Source organism: Pleurodeles waltl, chromosome 1_1 (assembly GCF_031143425.1).
Source record: "Pleurodeles waltl isolate 20211129_DDA chromosome 1_1, aPleWal1.hap1.20221129, whole genome shotgun sequence".
Taxonomy (NCBI): Eukaryota; Metazoa; Chordata; class Amphibia; order Caudata; family Salamandridae; genus Pleurodeles; species Pleurodeles waltl.
This window is the reverse complement of record NC_090436.1, coordinates 539,085,909-539,109,035: the sequence shown is the minus strand read 5'-3', so window position 1 is coordinate 539,109,035 and position 23,127 is coordinate 539,085,909. Positions and strand designations below refer to the sequence as shown.

The 23,127-nt window shown below is 45.0% G+C and overlaps 1 protein-coding gene across 2 annotated transcripts in view; it reads right to left on the bottom strand.

Moving 5' to 3' along the window:
• Nucleotides 1-23,127, bottom strand: part of LOC138285660 (leucyl-cystinyl aminopeptidase-like) — a 289,598-nt gene that overhangs the window by 59,399 nt on the left and 207,072 nt on the right. For both annotated transcript variants that reach the window (XM_069225912.1, XM_069225922.1), the window contains exons 12-13: nt 21,058-21,241; nt 8,603-8,759 (exon numbers count right to left, since the gene is read on the bottom strand). In XM_069225912.1, coding sequence (XP_069082013.1) covers nt 8,603-8,759; nt 21,058-21,241 — 341 coding nt within the window. The remainder of the gene's footprint in view (nt 1-8,602; nt 8,760-21,057; nt 21,242-23,127) is intronic.

Here is a 23,127-nt window from a genome sequence, read left to right as displayed (position 1 = left end):
TCCAAGGCAACACAAACTTATAACAGTTTATACAAGAAAATGGTTTGTGGTTGGCAAATCACTCTGATGAGCACATCAGTGACATATCCCGTTTCCCATTTCTGTGCTTAACTACCAACCTTCACTACTAAACTACAGTAATGTCTAGTCTGCCACTGAAATTTTAACCTGTTTTCACACTGTTATTGTTTATGGTTAGGTAGAATTTGGAAAGCACCTCTATTTCTACTAGGTATATATTTTTTGGAAGTTGAAACAGACAAAAAACTATAGTGCAACATTTAGCAAATACAGTATGTATGAAAGTCCTCCTTTTTGCCCTGGCCACCACAAACATTTTGGACAGATACTGGTGGTTACTGACTCTTGGCTGTGCCCTGGGTACTGCTTACTAGTCTCAGGGCCAGTGCTCTGTAAAGTGGATATGCAAATTAGGCTAATTATAACCGGCAATATTAACCTATCTATAAGTCCCTAGTATATGGTAGGGCATGTAGGTTTAGGGACCCCAGCATAGGTAGTGCACGCATAGGTGTCATTTTAGAGGCTGGCCTGCCTTGCTGGCTGCTTTTAAAATAAAGTTATATGCAAATTTGACTTTGAAATTTAAAGTTCTTCCAAAGTCTTAAAATACCTTATTTTTACATATAGGCCACCCCTAAGGTGTGCCCCTAAGCTCTACTACGACAAGATGGAGCACATCATCTTCGGAAACGCCATCTCAGCTTGAGATGACTCCTGGTGGCCTACATCCCTCAGCACCTTCCCCAACTTAGGAATCATCCTCGACTCCTCCCTATCCATGACTCGCCAAGCAAACTCTGTTGCCTCCTCCTGCTGGCACACACTCCGTAAACTCCAGAAGATCTTCAGAGGGATCCAAGTAGACTGTTGAAGGACTGTCACCCACACCTTAGTCACGAGCAAGCTCGACTACGGCAACGCCCTCTACGCAGGCACCTCAACTAGGAACATAAAAAAAACTTCAACTCATCCAGAATGTGGCCACCAGACTCATTCTGGACCTCCCTTACCGAGAACACATCTCCCAACACCTGAGGACCCTCCACTGGCTACCGGTCGAGAAGCAAATCACCTTCAAGCTTCTCACCTACACGTAGAAGGCCATACACAACGCAGGACCAGCCTACCTGAACCACTGCGTCTCCTTCCACCCCCACCCTCAGATCCCTCCACTCCGCTCACAGGGCCCTGGCCACCGTCCTTCGCATCTGCAAAACTACCGCCGGAGGACGATCTTTTACCTACACTGCAGCGAAGAGCTGGAACAGCCTCCCCCTGCACCTCAGACAAAGCCCATCACTCACCACCTTCAGGAAGAACCTCAAGACGTGGCTCTTCGGATAAGGCCCATCTCCTCTCCCCAAGCGCCTAGAAACCCTTACTGATTGATTGATTGCCCTATGTGCCCCTAGGGTTGGGTGCCAAATAACTATAAGCAGGGACCTTATACAAATTGTTTTATAAGCCCTGATGAGGTAAAATAGCCAAATTCGTTTTTCCCTCACTGTAATGAATAGCCTCCATAGGCTAAAATGTGAAGACTTTATTTTAATTAACCAAGTCCCCCTAAGTGTCAGATACCTCAAGCTTGGAATCAAATTCATTGTTATAATATATCCCACAACTTGCATTAGTTGGATTTAATTTAATTTAACTAGTTCAGGTAAAGAGTTTTAAACTCTACCTGAAAAGTTGCCAACTTCAGCTCTGTAGTGCCCTTCTCTGATTGGCCACCCTCTGGCAGCCTAACCAGGCTGCCTTGATGAGGTGTGAAGTTGGCTTGGCTAAACACCAAGGGATGTGCCTGGGGAGGAGAACTACCCCAGCAGATGGGGAAGGAGGAAGTGGGGAGGGCTGCCAAACTGGTCTTCAAACGCAGGGAAGGACATTTGGAGCAACCAGCACCTCCCTCACATCCTGCAACCCCAGACAATTAGGCACCCTCTGGATTAGATTAAGAGAGGGCAGGAGAGGGGTGTGTTTGGGATTTTTAACCACACCACTGGGGGGGGCTCAGCCCAATGTAACCTCCAAAAATCAGTTTCAGCCATGATGGATTTTTGAAGAATGTTGCTCCCTGGGACTGATTTTTGCCACACTTCCCAGGAAGTGGTCATCACAGGGGGAAGGACCCTGCATCTGATTGGAGAACCAGACCCACCCTTCCCCCCTGTTTTTCACCCAGGAGCAAGGAAAAAACTGGCAGAGCTGCACCTACACCTCAGATCCCTACAAGGAAGAACATCAGAAGGAGAAGGACTGCCCTGATGGAACCCTGACACTGCACTCAGAAAGACTGCACCAGCTGCACACTTTGGCTTCGCCAAAAGAAGGACTTTGCCTGGCTTCAACTGGTTCAAGGAGGCACCTGTTTGCTACAGGTTAAAAATTGCTAACCAGAGTCCCCTGCACCAACTCCTGACGAAGCTGGCCAGCTGACCATTGTCCAGTGGCCAATTTGGAGTTTGCGCCAAGTGCATTCTGGTAGTTGTAGTCCGCACCCTCAAGGTGCATCTCAGAGCTTCTGAACCTTGGGGTGAGCTGTGGACTCCAAAAGAACCTTGAAAGACCTTCTGGAAGAAGATCCAGAAGTTTGGAGAAGTCTGGAGAACTTTTTGGAAAAAGCTCCATAAAGGTACCGACCCGCCACGGCAACTCAAGTCGGCTTGCCTCAACCACAACCCGGCCTGACTTGCAGGTTCGTCCCACTGAAGAAAATCTCAGAAAAAGTGACTAAGTCCCAACGTAGAAAGTTGACCTCCCGCACACGGTATCCGAAGAGGACTCCAGGAACGTCAGATCAAGATTCAAGTTTGCCCCGGTCGAAGGATTTTCATCTTGAAAAATCATCTAAGTCTGAATGTCGAAATCTTCACCGAGGGCTCCCGCAACGGGTATCCAAGGAAGGGCACCAGGAGGTTCGATCGAACTGGCGACTTCGTCCCGCTGAAGAAAATCTTCAAGAAAATGACTAAGTCTGAAGGTAAACTTTTGACCGAGGTCTCCCACTTGCTGTAGCTGAGCGGGGATACATCATGGTCAGCCTTAAACTTTGACTCTGCCCCCGTCAAGGGTGACCAAATTGGCACTATTAGTTTATGTGCGCTAAAAAGCATTAACTCTTTAAAAATTCATATCTATGGTTCCCTTTATCCAATTGTATTTGTTTTGTTGTCATTTTAAAGCTAAAAATATTTCCTATTTTTGTAAATTGGTTCTGGATTTTTAAATTGTTTCCTGTGTTTTATTTAATTACTGTTTTGTGATACTTGAATGCTTTATGCTTTGTCTCCTAAGTTAAGCTTTATCGCTCGTTGCCAAGCTGAGCTGGGGTTAATTTATTGAGACCTAACTGAAACTAGTGAGTGTTCGTGGCCTATTACTAAGGGTAGATATTTACCTGCTCTTACCAATAATCCATTTTCAAACACAGTAATTAACAGTATGGTATGATTCAATATATAAACTCAATGAGGGGGTTACTGGAATAAACATGTTATTAATATTGAAGGAGAAGTTCAGTGTGTCGGCGGATCGAGATCCTGAGACTTCACAAAAACTAAAAGCAGGTAAAGGGCAATAAGATGTCCATAATCCATAAACATGGGCCTCAGTCTGGCTGTCAACCTGTTCCAGTATCAAGCAAGAAGATAGTATTTTTTTACTCAGTTTAAGGTAGCAGAGGATTACTTAAAGAGACTCTAACATGCTAGAGAACATGACTGATATCTGTTTTAGTTGTGGGGTTGTTTTTTTTTATTTTTTTTTATGTCAACTTGCGGAAGCTAATGCTATTGCGAACCTGCATTTGCTCTTTTGTTGCTTCTAAGCACTACTAAATTTGAAGCAACACAAAAATTAAGTGCCAGGGCCATTCTCGGGAGGCCAAGGCAGCCTGCACCACCCACCGTCCCTCCCAGCACTGCCAATGACAATACCAATGCAACTACTAAATACTGCACTCCTAAATGTGTGACAGTTCAGACTATTCTAGTCTTTCAAAGCTACAATAATGGTGTGAGCAGTAGGGATTATTAATTTTAAATGTTTAATAACCTATTAACCCTTTCGCCTCCCACTAACCTGCCTCCCCCAACACGCACACCAGTGTCAAGTATTTTTTAGGCTATTTAGGATAGTTCATACTTAGGCCTTCATAACTACTTTTTTTCCACATAAGCTATCCTCAACAAATTGGTGTCCTTTTTTCCAACATCCTGGGTATTCTAAAGAATCCCAGGATTAGTGTATTCCCCTGGAGGGGGCTGAGGAAACAGCCACAATATAGCTACATTTTGAGTTTTTGGGGAAAAATAAGAAAAGAGTGCTCTGCATAAACGTGTTTGATGTGCTAAAGTCTTCCCAGCTTTCTGCAACATGCAGAGCTGAATCCAAAAACCTCATTGCTTACCAGTTTTGACATTATTCAAAGAGGTAGCCCATTTTTCCTATTTACTTGTGCTTTCAGCCTACCTCTAGTTTGTGGTGCAAACTAGTGTGAAACCCATCGCTGATCCACGAAAGCTATATATTTCAGAAAAATAGACAATTCCAAATTCAGCAATGGTCATATGTGTACATCCCTGAAGGTTTTCTGAAAGAAAGGAACTGTTGAAAAGAAATATTGAAAACGAGTAGGAAAAATAAGCCATTTGTGACAACGTTTTAATCTGTAACTTTTTCTCACAATAGCTAATTTACAAGAACAATGCACCATTACATTCACTAGATGTATTTGGTTGTGGGGATATAGGGTTTGTAGATTCTCCAAGAACCCGAAGTACCCTGAAGCCAACAACTGAGCTGCACCACACGCCTGATTTTTCACTGTGTACTAGGTACAGACCAATTCATATGGTGAAATATGCAGAATGAAAAATGGGTATCAAGGTAACCTGTGTATTTCTGAAATGGGCACAAGATATGGAGTTTAGGAGCTCGATTTGTGGGCACCCGTACCAGCATATGATTTAGAAGGTATTTTTTAAATTGTCTTCTTTCGTTCATGCTGGCTTACATTTAGAAGGCACAGATGTAGCTAAATCCAATTGGTAACAATAAATATCCTGCTATTCTATGTTCCCACATGTCTTCTGATATAACTAGTACCTCACTTTTGCAGGTATGCCTAATGCAGGCAACAGGAAACTGCCCAAAACGCAACAGAAATACATCACATTTTTCCACTTAAAAATTACCAGTTTTTTGCAAAGTCAATAACTGTGGATTTTGGTCTCTAACTCAGCCAGCACCAAGGGAAACCTAGCAAACCTGTATATTTTTTTTAAAAGCTAGACACTCAGGGGAATCCAGAATGGGGTAACTTGCGTGGGTCTGACCAGGCTGTTTTACACAGAATTCCTTGAAAACCTCAAACCTGGACTAAAAAACACATTTTCCTCACATTTCTGAGATGGAACGATCTTGAAACTGCGGGTAGTCACAAACCTCCTTCCACCCAGCAATCCCCTAACTCTTCTGATAAAAATGGTGCCTCACTTGTATGGATAAGGCTAGTGCCCCCCCTCGGGAAATCACCCAAAAAAAACAATGCAGAAACATCAACATTTCCTGTCTCAAAATGATCTTATTTGTCAATGGGGTTAGTAGCGATTTTTGGGCCGGGGATTGATGGTCACCCAGAGAAACCTGCCAAACCCAGACATTTCTAGAAAAAACTACACACCCAGGGGAGTCCAGGGTGGTATGCCTCATGTGGATACCACAAAGTTGTCTAAACCATAATACCCTACAAACCTCACGTAGCGTAAAACTGCACATTTTGTGGGTTCCTGAAGATTCGGGAAGTTTACATCACAGAAATACAAGGGAAATGTGCAATTTTAGGCAGAGTTTGTGGTTTGTAGGGCATTCTGGGTACAAATACTTTGTAGGATCCACCTGGGGCTTATCATCTTGGACTCCCCGGATGTCTAGATTTCAATGCCTGGGTATGGTAGGTTTCCTCAGGTGGCAGATGACCCGAGCCCGAAAAGTGCAGCCATTCAGCATAGAAGAAGAATGATGGTAAGACTTAGCCCAACTCTGCTACCTATATGTGTAAAAGAAAAAGCATCCAAATCAAAATGTCCCTGCTTATCAAAAATATGGGATACTTTAGTCCCCAAGGCGACAGAAAGACTGCTGGGGCATCAAGGAGGTGGAGGCCAGCTGAAATATGTGGGCAAGTGGGCAGGCCACCCCCACACCTTGCAGCAATAACAAAAAACCCTGGTGTGTAGTGGGCTTTCTGCCCCTTCCACTAGGGCAGATTAGAGTTAACGACCTCTTATCTGCTCCCTACGTGGGGGAGGAAGACTTTTGTGCCTGAGGAAGGGGAGCCCTAGCCCGTTGCCCACTTCAAACCTAATCCGTGGTGGTCTAGTGGACTTTCTGCCCCCCAGCCCCTTCTGGACGCAGATTGAAAGAAAACAGCTCCTATCATCCCCTGGCGGGGAGCAGAAGGCTGCTAGGGGTTGTATGGATGGGTGGGAGCTAGGCCCGATACCTAGGAGGGACATCCCCACTTATACTGCATTAAAAATAAATCCCTGGCTTCTAGTGGGCTTTCTGCAACCTCTCACCAGCCGCCCCAGGAGCAGATTGGAGATAGCAGCCACCAACTGACCTCAGGGAAGCAGAAGAATTTTGGGTCTGTGGGGGAAGGGGAGCACTAAGCCATTCTGACGGGGCTGCTTCTCCCTTAAAAAATAGTCCCTCGGGTCTTTTGGGTGTATCCCTGATTGGTGATCACCCTCCTGTGGCCATCTCCAAGCAAGGATCCACTAGAGGATGGTACCATTGGAAATGGGAGGTTCTGGCCCTTTCCAATTACACCTTCCCCATCTGAATCAGTGCTGGGGGGGTTCAGATATGCACTGATGCAATGAAAATGAAATGAGCCGATCAGCTCGTTTCACTTTCAATGTAATGACGTCAGCGCGTCAATCATCATTACATTGTGAGGAAAAAAGTGCCTCAGGCTGCTGGGCAAGCTCTTCCCCAGCTCCTGAGGCTGAAATGAAAAAAGGAAATGGTGGTAACACAAGAGGGATTTATTGCCTCTGCTGAGAGGATGGCCTGAAGCCACCCTCAACACAGAAGACTGGTGCGGAGGATAGCACGGAGCTGTCCTCTGCACTCAACAGGTTAAACACTGTGGTTGTGCTCACCTCAAAACTAGACAGCTCCACCATATGGTGGACTGTCATCAGAGCTGGTGCTGACAATTAAGTGCCAGTGCAGTGTACTGAAACCGAAAACCACCAGCTCAAGTTAATCGCTGCTTTTAAGGGAATATCGTGACAATAAGTTTAGTGTGATGTATAAATAACTGTGCTGGTGCTTTGCCATCAGATTGTAGGTTACTACAATTGGCCTCTAAGAAAAAGAAGTGGTCTCACCCAAGCAGGTTGGCAGCAAACTGGTCTGTTTGATACTGTATCTGTGCAAACTGGTTTTGCCTCATACTGAAATCCACTGTTTAAAAGTGCTACTGTGCTTACTGCATGTTAAGAGGCTAAGAGAAGCAATCTGATTTATGTCACTCATCACAAATCTATATCCTAACTAAATCTCTCCTTAGTCAAAAGTACTTAAAGAGACTTATGAAACCTTTGCTGATATTTGTCCACCGCTGCCTTTTCAACATAACTGTTTTTCAGTTCTCAAACCACGCAATATTCATACTTTTATGGTAACCCAGTGCTGTAGCAAAAGGTGTTACATGAGGTCACACTGCATCTCTTCCAATTTCAGAAAACTGAACCAGATGACAGAATTTAAGTCTTAACAGATACAGTGTCACAACACAACAATAAGAAACAACTTATGGTATTAAATGTAACAGCAGAAATGTAATATCATGCATAGCAATACTCTATACAACATAAGGGGGGAGTTCCCAATGAGTTCTCAACTCTGCATCTTCCTTGAAGTGGTCATCAGTATGATATCTGATTCAAAGAACTGGTGGCAAGGGATTCTTGCCAGATAATGAGCAAAAGTAAATATTACTACCTTTGAGAAGAAGTTTCCCTGTAATTAAAAAGGCTGGGAAATGATTATTCTATTTGGGTTTCTTCTTCTAGTTAATTTCTCCACTACAAAAGCATTGAAATAAAGTAGCATCTACTGTATCTGGTCGCAAGACCACCAATATTTTGGTCATAATGACACAAACAAAGTGTCCTAGAATGGTAGTCTCAACGGTACTCAAAATAAATTGATAAACCATAAAGAATGACACATTTCTTCCCAATGCTAAGGTGAAGATTGTCTTGGGTGGTAATAACATATAGGATTCTACCATTGTTAAATAATGTATGGCAACCTAACTGATGACAACAGAGACTCTTCCATACTCAATATTGATACAAACACACAATAGGATCAATAAAGCATAGAATAGAAACAAAAAATATAACTGATTGTACCAAATACTTGACATAAGTGCATTTTTCCAAGTACAGTGAGTGAGATACTACATTTCTGTGCTAATCACCACTGCAGAGATGTTGTAAGCCACATACAGAGTAATATCCAAAATACACAGATGGTGTGACAAGCACCTACCTACCTCCACTCTTCCTGAAAGTAGGAACAAACCCTGCTTTTCTACAAGGCCGTGGATGATGTCAAGTTGGAATAGTGCTTCAGTGATTGGAGCAGTGTAGGATTCCTTCCCAAGATAAGTAAGCAAATTAAAAACATCTTCCAGGGAGACTTTTCCTATTCTGGAAATCAAAGTTGAAGAAGGAGATTTAGGCAAAATCATCTGGATTAAATAAACTATCACAAAATATTGTTGTTAATGGTCTGTTAAAAGTGACACTGAAAAGCACCTTTTAGATTGTTTACAAAAGCAAACTATCAAATTTGCCTTTTATTGAACAAACTAAGAAATGAATGCTCTATATTTCCAGAACAGTTAAATAATTACAATGTCACTTGTTCATCTGTTTTTCTTACATTTGAATAATTTAATTGCTGCTTGCCTTCTGCATTAAAAACAGATGATTTATAAGACATGTGAACATGATTCATGTATAAACTTAAGAAATTCTAAACCTCATGTGTGTCAGAAATGTGAAGTGTATTTGCTGACATGCTTTTGAGATCTGTTCTGAAGATCTGATCTGTTCTGAACACATAGCCTGACTCATTTATGAAGGGAACGTCTTGGGGTGAAGTGATCAATCTTGCATGACAGGAGTGCCCCCAAAAGAGTACCAACCACATTATGGTAATGTAGCTGCTTATGACACAGCACTCTGTGATTATCTCAATTAAAAGGATCATTTTTAAAAATATATTATTTACTAAATTATTTTAGGATATAAAATATAGAATTATTGATAATTAGAGCCAGAGCTCAGCATCATGTTGTATCCAACAATGTAAATAGTAACCATTTCCCAATACCACTCCTCCCCCCTACTCTTGACCACCTGCGGCTAAATCCTTAATTTAAAGGAAGGAAAAAAAAGTTATTCTCCAGAGCTTTGCTCTGCTCTTTTCTGTTCACTTCTTTCTTTCTTTTTTTTTCTCTCTCTCTCTCTCTCTCTCTCTCTCTCTCTCTCTCTCTCTCTCTCTTTCTCTCTCTTTCTCTCCCTCTCTCCCTCTCTCCCTCTCTCCCAGTGAGCCATCATCACATCTTTACCTGTCACCAAGTGTAGTCTCGGTCTCTGGGGGTTCCCTCAAGTCAGTCAGCATGGCCGCCCGTTCTTTCAAATCGTTCTCAAGTTTCTCCTCCCGTCTGATACGTCATGAGGACCTCCTCCACCACTGCCCATTCAGACAGGTCTCTAAGCCAACATCTATACCCCGAGGGTTCACTTCCATCCACTTTATAGTTATGCAGTAATTCACCAGCAGTAGGCCAAGCAGTATATATTTCCTACTAAGTGTTCTATTTTTAGGAGAGGGAAGCAATCTCAGCAGAACCTGCTGCAACTCCCAGCCGGTAGCTCTATTAACGTTTTCCAATACTTCTCGCCCGAAGGATGTCAGGGAAGGGCACTGCCACACCACATGTAGGAAATCTGCCACTGATCTCCTTCACCAGGCACAACTATCAGGCCAGATGTTGTATACAGAATGCAGTGTTTTTGGTGAAAGATATGTCTGATGGACATAATTATACTGTATCAACTTAAACCTGGCATTGGAGCTCATTGTATTCACTCTCTCATGCACGTGTTCCCAGTCTCTAGTGGTCACTAGCTCCTCAAGAACCTCCTTTGATTTCGCATGCATGTGTAACGTCGCTACCGGGAGATCATCCCACAATGCCTGACACATATTAGAGATCAGTCTACGGCCTCATGTCATGTCCAGGAGTGCCATCAATATGTGAGAGTGTGTGGCGCTTCTGGAAACTACAGCCACAATCCACGTGCTGTTGCACAAATCTTCACATATTGTCGGTATTGGCCCGTCCTGGCTCCATTGTGATTAACTTGGCTCAGGGTACAGGCACTTAGGGTGCTGATGTCCCCATCCTTCCATTTCTGTATCAACATGGTCTCAGCTATCCTCAGGAATGGCTGCAGAACCCCTGAGGGTTACGTTGGGCTCCGTATGTGCCCATATGACACTGTATCACACTTGTAACCGTAATCTCCCAGAGTCTACACACTTGGCGTATTATGTAGTGTGTGTCCGGAGGCACAACCATCAGCAACAAACGCAGTGACATCCAACCATAAAAGCCATGCAAGAGCCCCTTCTCCCTGTTGTCATCGGGATCCAGTCAGCATAAAGCATTTGCATGTTGCAAGTGTGCCCTCATATAGTGTAGTTCCATGTTGGGGACATCTAAGCCTCACTTTTCCCAAGACCTCTTAAGCGTGGTCAGACTAATTTGTTTCTGTTTATTCGCCCATAACAGGTCAATGATGAGTTGGGTCTATGTCTGTGAAATAGCATCAGGGATCTCATAAAGGATGCCCTGCAGTGCATACAGTCACCAGGGGAGAAGCACCATTTTTACAACGGCTACTTTACCCCGGGGGGAGCACTAGCGCTACCCTCAATGGCCAGACACACCCCTCCCCTAGGCAGGGATGGAAGGGGAATTGCTTCCCCTTCCACCCCGCCCCCCCCCCCATAATTCCCCATGGCATCTGATGATGTCCGAGCGCTTTCACACGCTGACCTCATCAGAGGCCTTCCCTTCGCTTCCAGTGCCGGATCGGAGGAGAGATCACGTGGAGGGGGCAGAGAAGCCTGGAAGGAGAGGAAAGGCCTTTCCTCTCTTTTCAGGCTTCTCTGAGCATTATCGGGCAGCAGAAATGCCACTAGACACCATGGATTTTTTGTTTTTGTTTATTGGATAAGAAGGGGGGGGGGGGGGGAGGCAGAAATCCACTAGACACCAGGGAAAATGTTCCTTATTATTTTGTATTTTTTTTATATTTGGGGAGCAAATTATTATTAGGCCATTACTGCCCCCCACCCCCCTGGGGTGGCAGAAACCACTAGACACCAGGGAATATATATTTTTGTGGGCTATTTGAAGTAAGGGGAGCAGCCCCTTGGGCAAGGGCTGCTCCTCGGGGGGGGATTATTTCTAGGCCATTTCTGCCACTAGACACCAGGATAATTTTCTTATTTCTTTTTTTATGTTTGGGGAGCGACCCCTTGGGCAAGGGTCGCTCCCGGGGGGGGGGGGGGCGGGTTCAAAATATTATTAGGACATTTCTGCACCCCCTGTGGGCAGATCGGACTTGCGATCTGCCCCCAGGGGGGCAGAAACCACTAGACACCAGGGAATATTTTTTTTTTGTGGGCTATTTCAAGTAAGGGGAGCGGCCCCTTGGGCAAGGGCCGCTCCTTGGGGGGCAAATTATTTCTAGGCCATTTCTGCCCTGGACTAATATTATTAGGCCGATCTGCCCCCGGGAAGGGGAGTGCAGAAAACCACTAGACACCAGGGATAATTTTCTTTTTCTTTACTTTTTTTTTTTTTTATAAAAGTCTGCCCCCCGGGGCAGATCGTCCTAATATAATTACGCCGATTTTTATTTATTTATTCTAACGCATAAGGGGAGCGGCCCCTTTGGCAAGGGCCACTCCCCGGGGGAGAGGGGGAGGATTTCTTTAGGCCTTTTCTGCCCCCCCCCCCCAGCAGATCGGCCTAATATAATTAGGTGGATCTGCCCCCGGGGGGCAGAAACCTCTAGACACCAGGGATATATATATTTTTTTTATTTACTTCATGTTTTTATGTATGGGGAGCGACCCCTTAGGCAAGGGTCGCTCCCCTGGGGATCAAATTGTATTCTATTTGTGTTAGGCCAATCTGCCCCAAAGGGGGCAGAAACTTCTAGACACCATGGATTGGTGTGTGTGTATGTGTGTGCTTTGTTTGGAGTGGGCAGCCCCTTGGGCAACGGTCTCTCCCCATGGGGGCACATTACTGTTGGCAATAACTGCCCCCCTTGGGGGCAGACTGGCCTATTTTGGAAGGCCCATCTGCCCCAAGGGGGGCTGAAAGCCCACCAGAGACCAGGGAAGATTTGTTTTTCAAAATAAGAGGTTGAGGGTATGGCCATACCCCCACCCCAAATAATGGGCCAAAGTGGTTCTGCCCACCAGTGGGCAGATTGGGCAATTACCCCCGATCCACACCACGGGGGTACAGAAAGTCTACTAGATGCCAGGGAATAAACAAAATAAAAGAAAATAGTGGGGTGTGGCTACCAACCAGTATGGGCCTGGTTATGCCCCCACCCGAACTGAAGGGGCTAACAGTCTTTCAGCTCTCCCCCGCACACTAAAATATCTTATCCCATGGCAAGCAAGAGGATATTTGATTATTTTGGGTTTTTGTTTTACATTTGGGCCATGAGAGCTTGGTAACTCTCAAAATCGTCCCACTTGGAATGGTGAGGGCTGCACTTTTTTTTTTTTTTACTTTGGGACGCTGCCATGTACAAAAATGCACAAGACCTAGACACATCTGAAAACTAAACATCTAGTTGATTCCAGGGTGGTGTGCTTCACATGCACCCCGCACCATTTCCTTTCTCACAATGCCCTGCAAACCTGCAACTTTGCTGGAAAGCACACACTTTTCCCACATTTTTGTGATGGAACCTTGCGGAATCTGCAGTAATCACAAATTTCCTACCACCCAGCATTGTCTCATCTATACCAATAAAATTTCTGCTGCACTTGTCAGCCTAAAAATGTTTTTTTTCAAACTGCCCTTTTGGACCCACTTTGGTTCCCCCTCAATTTCTACATGTTTTTGGCTCTTCCCTGTCACAAACACTTGGCCCACCTACACAAGTGAGGTATCAATTTTACCGGGAGACTGAGGGGAACGCTGGGTGGTAGGTAATTTGTCCCGCTGCAGTGATCCCACACAGAAATGTGGGAAAAATTTGATTTTTTTAGCTAGATTTGCGGTTTGCTGAGGATTCTGGGTAAGAAAATATTGGGGGATCCACGCAAGTCACACCTCCCTTGACTCCCTCGGGTGTCTAGTTTTCAGAAATGTCTGGGTTTGGTAGGTTTCCCTAGATGGCTGCTGAGCCCAGGACCAAAAACGCAGGTGCCCCCCATCAGCAAAAACAGGTTGTTTTCTATTTGCTAATTTTGATGTGTCCAGGTAGTGTTTTGGAGCACTTCCTGTTGCAAGCACAAGGCCTACCCACACAAGTGAGGTACCATTTTTATCTGGAGACTTGGGGGAATACTGGGTGGAAGGAAATTTGTGGCGCCTCTCAGATTCCAGAACTCTCTGTCACCGAAATGTGAGGACAAAGTATGTTTTAGCCAAATTTTGAGGTTTGCAAAGGATTCTGGGTAACAGAACCTGGTGAGAGCCCCACAAGTCACCTCGTCTTGGATTCCCTTTGGTCTCTAAATTTCAAAAAAGGGCAGGTTTGGTAGGTTTCCCTAGGTGCCGGCTGAGCTAGAGGCCAAAATCCACAGGTAGGCACTTTGCAAAAAACACCTCTGTGTTCTGTAGAAAAATGTGGTGTGTCCACGTTGTGTTCTGGAGCATTTCCTGTCGTGGGCACTATGCCTACCCACACAAGTGAGGTACCATTTTTATCGGGAGACTTGGGGGAATGCTGGGTGGAAGGAAATTTGTGGCTCCTCTCAGATTCCAGAACACTCTGTCACCGAAATGTGAGGAAAAGGTGTTTTTGTAGCCACATTTTGAGGTTTGAAAAGGATTCTGGGTAACAGAACCTGGTGAGAGCCCCACAAGTCACCCCGTCTTGGATTCCCCTAGGTCTCTAGTTTTCAAAAATGTGCAAGTTTGGTAGGTTTCCCTAGGTGCCGGCTGAGCTAGAGGCCAAAATCCACAGGTAGGCACTTTGCAAAAAACACCTCTGTTTTCTCTAGAAAAATGTGATGTGCCACGTTGTGTTTTGGAGCATTTCCTGTCGCGGGCGCTATGCCTACTCACACAAGTGAGGTACCATTTTTATCGCGAGACTTGGGGGGAACACAGAATAGCAAAACAAGTGTTATTGCCCCTTGTCTTTCTCTACATTTTTTCCTTCCAAATATAAGACAGTGTGTAAAAAAGACGTCTATTTGAGAAATGCCCTGTAATTCACATGCTAGTATTGGCACCCCAGAATTCAGAGATGTGCAAATAACCACTGCTCCTCAACACCGTATCTTGTGCCCATTTTGGAAATGCAAAGGTTTTCTTGATACCTATTTTTCACTCTTTATATTTTAGCAAATGAATTGCTGCATACCAGGTATAGAATGAAAACCCACTGCAAGGTGCAGCTCATTTATTGGCTCTGCGTATCTAGGGTTCTTGATGAACCTACAAGCCCTATGTATCCCCGCAACCAGAAGAGTCCAGCGGACGTAACAGTATATTGCTTTCAAAAAATCTGACATTGCAGGAAAAAGTTACAGAGTAAAACGTAGAGAAAAATTGCCTTTTTTTCACCTCAATTTCAATTTTTTTTTTATTTCAGTTGTTATTTTCAGCAGGAAACCCTTGTAGGATCTACACAAATTACGCATTGCTGAATTCAGAATTTTGTCTTTCACACCCATTTCTGTCACTGACTGGAAGGAGGCTGAAAGCACAACAAATCATTAAAATGGGGTATGTCCCAGTAAAATGCCAAAATTGTGTTGAAAAATTGGGTTTTCTGATTCAAGTCTGCCTGTTCCTGAAAGCTGGGAAGCTGCTGATTTTAGTACCGCAAACCCTTTGTTCATGCCATTTTCAGAGGAAAAACCACAAGCCTTCTTCTGCAGCCCTTTTTCACATTTGTTTGAAAAAAACGAAATTTTCACTGTATTTTGGCTAATTTCTTGGCCTCCTTCAGGGGAACCCACTAAGTCTGGGTACCTCTAGAATCCCTAGGGTGTTGGGGGAAAAAAGGACGCAAATTTGGCGTGGGTAGCTTATGTGGACAAAAAGTTATGAGGGCCTAAACGAGAACTATTCCAAATAGGCAAAAAAAGGCTCGGCACAGGAGGGGAAAAGGCCTGGCAGCGAAGGGGTTAAGGTCCAAGAACATCTGCACACTGTAGGCGATTCAGATCCCCAAGTATCTGACTCCGCCCACCTCCGGGAGCATCCCATATGGTATCCCAGCCAGCTCCCCCAGCAGTTGACAGGAAGATCTGATATTTCTCCAAATTCCTGCATCACATTCAGAAGTACGAGCACCTACTATTCAGGCTGCCTCAAATGGATCATCATCAGCAACAGGGCATCCTCATCAGTGTATAAGGAAACCATATAAGTGGTCTCACCCACCTCGATCGCCCAAGTGTCTTGTGCAATCTTTCCACCATCAGCACTACAGCCAGTGCAAACAGAAGAATCGATAGGGCATACCCCTGTCTAGTGCCTCTATGTAATTAAAACCTATCCAAAACCACCCTACCCTTCCGCATTCTTGACACAAGGTCAGTGTGGGGGAATTTAACTCCTTGTATCTACTTGGATCCCAGCTCAGCCTTCTCCAGTAAATGCCAGAGGTAGTCTCAGACCACTAAATCGAACACTTCTTCGATCTCAAGAAATGCCAAAGCATAAGCATCCCCTCAGAGCTGGGTCACATGGTATACATGAGCTAGTCATCTCATTTAATAGAGGGTGCTCCTATTTGGGATAAATCCACATGGGTCAGCATGGATTAAGGTGAAGAGGTGAGGGCAACAGGCACGCCATCAGTATGGTAATGAGTATTTTTTTACATCTACATTAAACAACAAGAGTAGTCTATACGAGGAAGCCTCCGTCGGGCCCATGCCCAGCTTCTGTACCATCGCAACCAGCACTTCACACCTGGTGTCCGGTAGTTTCCCTTTCTGGAGGGCCTCCTGACACACCTTTATCAATTTATTCCCCACATTGCCAGTGTAGCAATGGCAAAACTCTACAGGGCAGCCATCACTCCCCAGAGGTTTTTACTGTTCTCAACCCACTGATCATCAGCATAATAAACTCTTCACGGGTGATGGTCCTAGCCATAGCTTCTTGATCCTGCATATTGAGGCTCGGAAGCATAATCCCATAAAGATATGTCACATCCCAGTCGCTTATCCTATTGGGCTGCCCACATATGTCCTACTCAGACGGGCCCGGAACACACCGTTAAAGGCTAATTGGGTGCCAACTAAGAGCTCCCCGCTATCTTGAATCACCAATACTGGGACCCCGCTGTTCATCCTGTCGCACCAATTGGGCAAGCATCACTCCAGGATTGTCACCCACCATGTGTAGTCTCTGCCGTTGTACTTTGTAGGTGTAGTTCTCCAGTCTGCGCCAGTCATGCAACAGTTCTTACGGCAATGCTGCCACCCCGGGAGTCTACCATGGTTTATGGGTAGTGTCCTTTCTAATATTCCCAAGCTTTCTTCATGTTTGACCAGGTCACTTTCTAGTTGGTGTTTAACGCCATCAGTAGTTTTGAGACATTTGCCCTTAAGGACCACCGTCATGGCATCCCAATGTATAGCCCTGCTACCCGAGTTACACCAATTTTCATCAAAGCAGTGCAACAGTCCACCCACTGTTGCTGCAAACGCTGGGTCTATCAGCACCTCTGCCTGCAAGCCTCCTCAGCAGTATTGTTGGGTCTCCATACTCCCACCCAAATCCCAGCAGTACAGGGGAATGGTCTGATGGCTAACATGCCAAATAGGAAACCCTCTGTCATCCCCTGTGCCATACCGGTCAATACATAACAGTAACCTTATCGGTTATAAGTCCCTGCTGCAGAAGTGTAGCAAGAATATACTTTCTCCATCTGGTTTTTTGCACACTAAATATCGACTAGACTTAGGCCCCGGAGCATGTTGTGCAGTGCCCCAGTCATTATCGGCAGGTGTGTCGTCTCGATGGCTCACAATTGATTACCCCATCTATGACAAAGTTACAGCCACCCGCCGATATAATGTACGCTGCTAGGTACATCGAGGCAGCAAATGCCATCTTGGCCTGGACAATCATTATTAGGTGCAATCATCAAGCATATCTCTCTACCGCCCAAGGTACTAAACACTATCACATACTTTCCGTCTGAATTAATCTCATGTCCCTTGTGCTAGAAGGGAACCCCAGGGGCCGCTCATATCAACGCTCTCCGGGCTTACACAGAATAGGAGGTAGAGTCCAGCTGTCCCCTTCATCTCTTCCAGAGACTAGGGATGCATTCCCTCCAAACGTGAGTTCGCTCAAAGAAGGCTATGAATACTTTATAGCATTTCAGATAGACATGTTCTTTGCAATGTTTCTCTAACTGGGTTAGTCCCATGATGTTCCACGTCATATGTTTAAACAAGTTGCCTGCCGTAACCAGCTGTCACCAGTTCAGTCCAGGGTACAACCTCAGGTGACCTTCCGCCCCCCAAAACATTCAATCCCCCTTTCTCTGTGCAATGGGAGTGGGAACCAGAAGCACATAGTACAAGAGCAGAATACAATTCCCAAGAACAGCAAACTATTAGTAGTGTAATATCTTCCCAAATCCCCCCACTCCTTGAGCAGCTTTGCCAGCTCGCCCGGTCCAGCAACAGGCAGGTTGGGAACTATCAATCTCTGGCCCAGTCCCATAAATCAAAGAAAGGAGAACTACTTCTTTTGATTTGCTTGAGGCTCGGGCCCAGAGGGAGGTGCAAAGCCAAGGCACTCAAGCTCCTCCGCTGCATCCAGACACCTCTCCTTGATCCCTCCCACCATCATATACTATACAGCGAACGTAATCACAGTGCATCTCAACTGTTCATTCCCTCACCCCCAAATACCAAGAAATAATGCAAGCAGCAATGTACAACACCCAGAAGTCCTCATTTCAACTGTCCCTGGGCCAAGTCCACAGCTCAGACAGGGGACCTCTGTAATCTCCATTCTGGCCGTACGCCTCTTGGGCAATTTCAGAACTCACGATGGGATGGACACAGTTTAGGGTAGACAAACATCTGTGCTATCACTGCCAATGCCGGCATCACTCCTTCTCTGAAAGGATACGCTTGAGTTCAGCACAATGTCAGTGTTAGAGGGTGCCATCTGGGCAGACTATAATCCTTCCCATTCTCTGCCTGTCATCCAGACTGTTTGTTCATCCACTCTGGTTCCAGAAATGGGCTGAATGCTACTGAGTATTCAATAGTGCTGCTCCTCTATCCGCAGCACTCTGACAAGGTCCCCTAGCCAGGATGTCAGAACCATTGTTTGCCTCCCCTGGGGTGAAAAAGAACTGTGCTGTTCCTTAATGCAGAACATGTAGTTTTGCCAGGAACATTAGGCTACATTTCAGGTTCAGATCAGTCATGCGCCTCGACATCCAAGAAAGATTTTCTTTGTTTTTTTACCTTTTGTGTGTAATCTGGGAATACCGAAATAGGATTCCCTTCAAACTGCGGGGGCTGCGCACCCGGACATGCTGTAGGATAGTGTCATGGTCTCAAAAATTAAACCGGGGTGTGATGCCCTCTGTGGTGCCCAAGGCTTCAGCAGAGGAACCAGAGCCAAGTGGGCCTGCTCAATTGTGAACACCATTTCGACAGCCTATTGGGGAGCAGGGTTTAGGTAATCCAGTACTCTAAGAACAGTTCTGCCGAATGCCTCTCCAGGAACCCTATGACCCTTAAATTGTTCCTTTCGGACCACCTCTTGGAGTCCTCTGCTGGGTCATCCAGCTGGGCTGTCGCTTTTTGGAGGTTTGACACAGTGTCCCCCAGGTATGCATTTCTTGCTCCAGGACCTCCACATTATCCTCCACCATGGTTAGCCGGTCTGCCACCTTTCCTAAGTCCACACATAGCAGATAGACCTCCATTGCAAACAAGTTTATCTTGGTAGCCAGGTCGTCCCAGGAGTCATGTATCACTGTCATCAAGTCTGTTAGTGTCGGGCAGATTCCGCCAGCCCAGTGCCGCGTTCTCCCAGATTTTTGGTTGCTTCCTCCGTAGTAGTGCCCTCAGGGGGCATTGCGTGCATCCAATTAACAATTTTATTAGTCTGGGCTGACCTGGTTATTTTGTCCTTCCCCATGTCAGTGGCTGGAACAGTCACAGTATCAGTACTAGTGAACGTTCTCGCCATGTCTTTTCAGAGGCCTCAAAGGGACAGCAACCCCTTTTCCTAATAGGCTAACTCACTCAGTGTCCATGCAGATGCACTCGTTGTCTCTTTGGTCGTTTGGTTCATCTTATTTCCTCCACACCCAGCACTCAGTCCAGGGCAGTACTCCTAGGGTCACTGTCCACACTCTTTAGCTGGGCTCAGTCTTTCTTCTCCAAGGCCCTGCCGCCTGTGGACTTTCCCTCATGAATTCTCCTCACTTCTTGTGGGCGCACTGGGTATCACCCCCAGCCTGCTTCCATCAATCCAGGCTTTTAAGCCAGAAACTTCCCAATGCTCTACTCAGGTGCCCAGGGATCGGCACGCAACGTAACAAAGCCCCATAAAATGCCTGGCTGTGAATCACCATGCTCTAGTCCTCGTTCCAGACTTCTTCCTAGGCTGCAAACTTGATGTGCCTCCAAACAAAGTTTGCAGCTCATTTAGGCCCTTAGAAGTGAAGGTGAGGGGGGGGGGGCAAACATCATTGCTGCATCGGACCTGCCCAGCAGTCATTTATGTCCATGACGGCCTCATCTTGTGCGTGCCACTGGAGCCCCGCATCAGTTGGGTTCACTGAGGGGGGTCGCAATGAGCACACCACCAACCCAAAAGTGGGCTGCAGGAGCGGCGAGTCCCTCAACACCTTCCCCCATTCCCCCAAGCAGTCAAAGGGGCAAGTGTGGGGAGGGGTTGCCCCCGAGCAAGCATGTATTTTAAGTCCATCATGGGATTCCCAGTACATGCAAGCCAGCCTCCCATTGCGTCACTCTCTAGGCCCACTGGCTCCCTCATTTCTTCTCCAAACAACACCAACATCTGGCCAGGTTCGGATTCTGCAGTGAGCCCACTCTGTTGGAGCAGCACTGCTCCTCCAGGGCAGCCAGGTGTCCAAGGCTAACCCATAGTCCCAAGACTCATGATCCGGCACGGCCAATCCGTTCCCAGGACAATCTTGCTTCCTAGAGCATCCCCAATGAATCGGAGTCTCAGAATTCAGTCTTTCTGCCCAATACTTGATTTCAGGCAGTTGGGGTCCCTCACACTTTCACATGCCACCAGATCATACCAGAACTTTGTTTTCGCTGGAGGGGGCTCTGCAAGAAAGGACCTGTCGGCAATCTTGCTTCATTAAATGGATTTTTGTATCTTAGTGTGAAAGAAATGCCAATTAAAGTGGTTTTAATTCTCACCGTAGAAATGCTTATTTTCGCTTTTTAATAGGTGTATTTTTTTGTTCTCTTTTATGTTATTCTCTTCTTGCTTACATGCTACTGTTCGTACAATATGATAACATTACGTTGAGATATCCCTACTATTAATGGTGAAAGCCTAAACTGTTCCAAAGAATGGACTTGTCAGAAGTTGAAATCATTATTATGATGATTTATTTTCAAAAATTAAGACAACTCCTTTGAAGGTCTCAACAAACAATGCATTGGGACGATGCATGTTTTAATTACCCAGATAGTCCAAATATGTTGTTGATCAGGTTGGCTCTATCTTTGTAGCTGAAGACAGTGTGATCTTTCTGCAATTGTTCACCTAGTGCTTTCCAGCCTTCTACTCCATAGTGCACCACATAGTACCCGTCCATGTCGAAGTTGAATTTTATCCAGCTCACATCCTCTTTAAGCACGATGGTATCTACAACAAAGAAGTAAAACCGTTTCTATCATCCAAATACATTTCTTAAGTTACATATAAGGGCTATGAACGTCAACTAATTACAACCAAATAGTTAGGAGCTTGTAGTCTGTTGCAAATACCTGTCAATGGCAAACACTTTTTTTTTACATTCATACTTTGGACTATTTAAAGTGAGAAGTTTAAGAGAGAACTCTTAGAAGCGTAAAATGGGCATGGGGAACGTATGGTGTCATAGACCCATTTCTAACCATTATGATTTATTCTCGTCAGTTGATTGGAACCTTTGAATTAGTCTAGCATACTACCAGCTGATGTTGAATATTACTTTGTTCTAAGGTCTCCCCGAAAAGGTATCTGCCAAAGAGTTACTGCAGTATGTTGAAATACCTTGTTTTATACAGGCCCATGTTCAGCCAGGAGTACACAGATGCCCCTCCTGAACATTAGAGAAAAGCACTTTTGTACTATTGCCCTCATTACTTTTACTGTAGTAATGTGAAGCATTTACCACAAGTAGCAAATACCATTACCCCTGGTGAGGTATTTACTATGTGTGATTAATACTTCCTATTCTGGGATTTTACAATACAAAAGAGGCAAAATGTGTGGAATAGACAATCAACATACCAAATTTCACCAGTTAAGCTTCTGTTACAGGTCGCTTACCACAATAAATATTGGCAAGTTTCAAACGTGAGTATCTGTCTGGGAAATAGACTGTGAAGGTGTAGGAACTATCAAACAAAGTATCATTTATATTACTCAGTAAACAAGCATTTGCAGAGGAGTCAGTATTTAACCCTGCATTTGCATAGAGAACCAGAGTAAGAAGGAGGTATCTCTCATCTAGAAACTTTGGAGACTTCGGTCTCTCATTTCTGTCAAGAAAAACCTCAGTTGCAGTTTTAGATACAGTGGTAATTCCACTGATAGTCCTTCAACAGACTCTGTTTTAGCTCAGTTTGATTTACACATATATCCCGACCCTAACGTATGAAGCACAACTACTTTACCTGTCAATCTAGGAGTGGGATTCCACCAAACTGTACTTGGTAGTGAATAAGACTCATTACCAGGTGTAGACAATACACCATGTATTAAGGCACATAAAAAAGTGGGCTTTAGTTCCTGGTTTGGCCAGTGAAAGGAGTTAACAGCTGAATCAGGAATTACAAAAGATGCACAAATGAGGGGTGTAGAGTTCATGTAACCTCACATGCATGACCCACTTGTCAGGGTCAAGGACAACAAGGTTTAATTTCGGTTGCATCCATGCAACAGGTAGTAGGCTTTACCCTCCTACAGCACAAGCCCACATACTGCCAGTTTCTGGTATCATATGATAGTTACTGCAAAGTTAAATCCTCTCTTGCTAAAGCAAAACATGCATCTAAACATACAAGCTGTTCCAAGAATTATATATGATTGATTGATGCAAAGCTTGTACTGTTCAGGAATGAGATATAAGGCAATAAAGTAAGCTCAAAGATTAGCTTGTATTGATGGAAGAGTTTCCAAAAACAACACGTAATGTTTTTGGTATTGCCTGTTCTCCCAGACTGCTCCTTAATTATATACAAGTACCTAAAGCGCTTGTGGGGAGAAGAGTGTCCACCAAATGTTTTCTCCATGAGGACATTTTTTTCTCCATGGAGAGACCGCTTTCCCCACACCCCCATGCAATTTGGAGGTATTCCATTCCCATTCCCACCATGGAATAGGTTTAATCTAGCACTAACTAGGATTACATTTCTGACCATTATCGGAGTTGGTAAGATTGAGAGAAGTTTGTGAAGGGCCACAAGCACATCAGCTTGTGGGTGCTTAAAGATTGCCAGGTCAACATGCCTTGAACAGTCCACTCCCAACTCCTTGTATGTAAC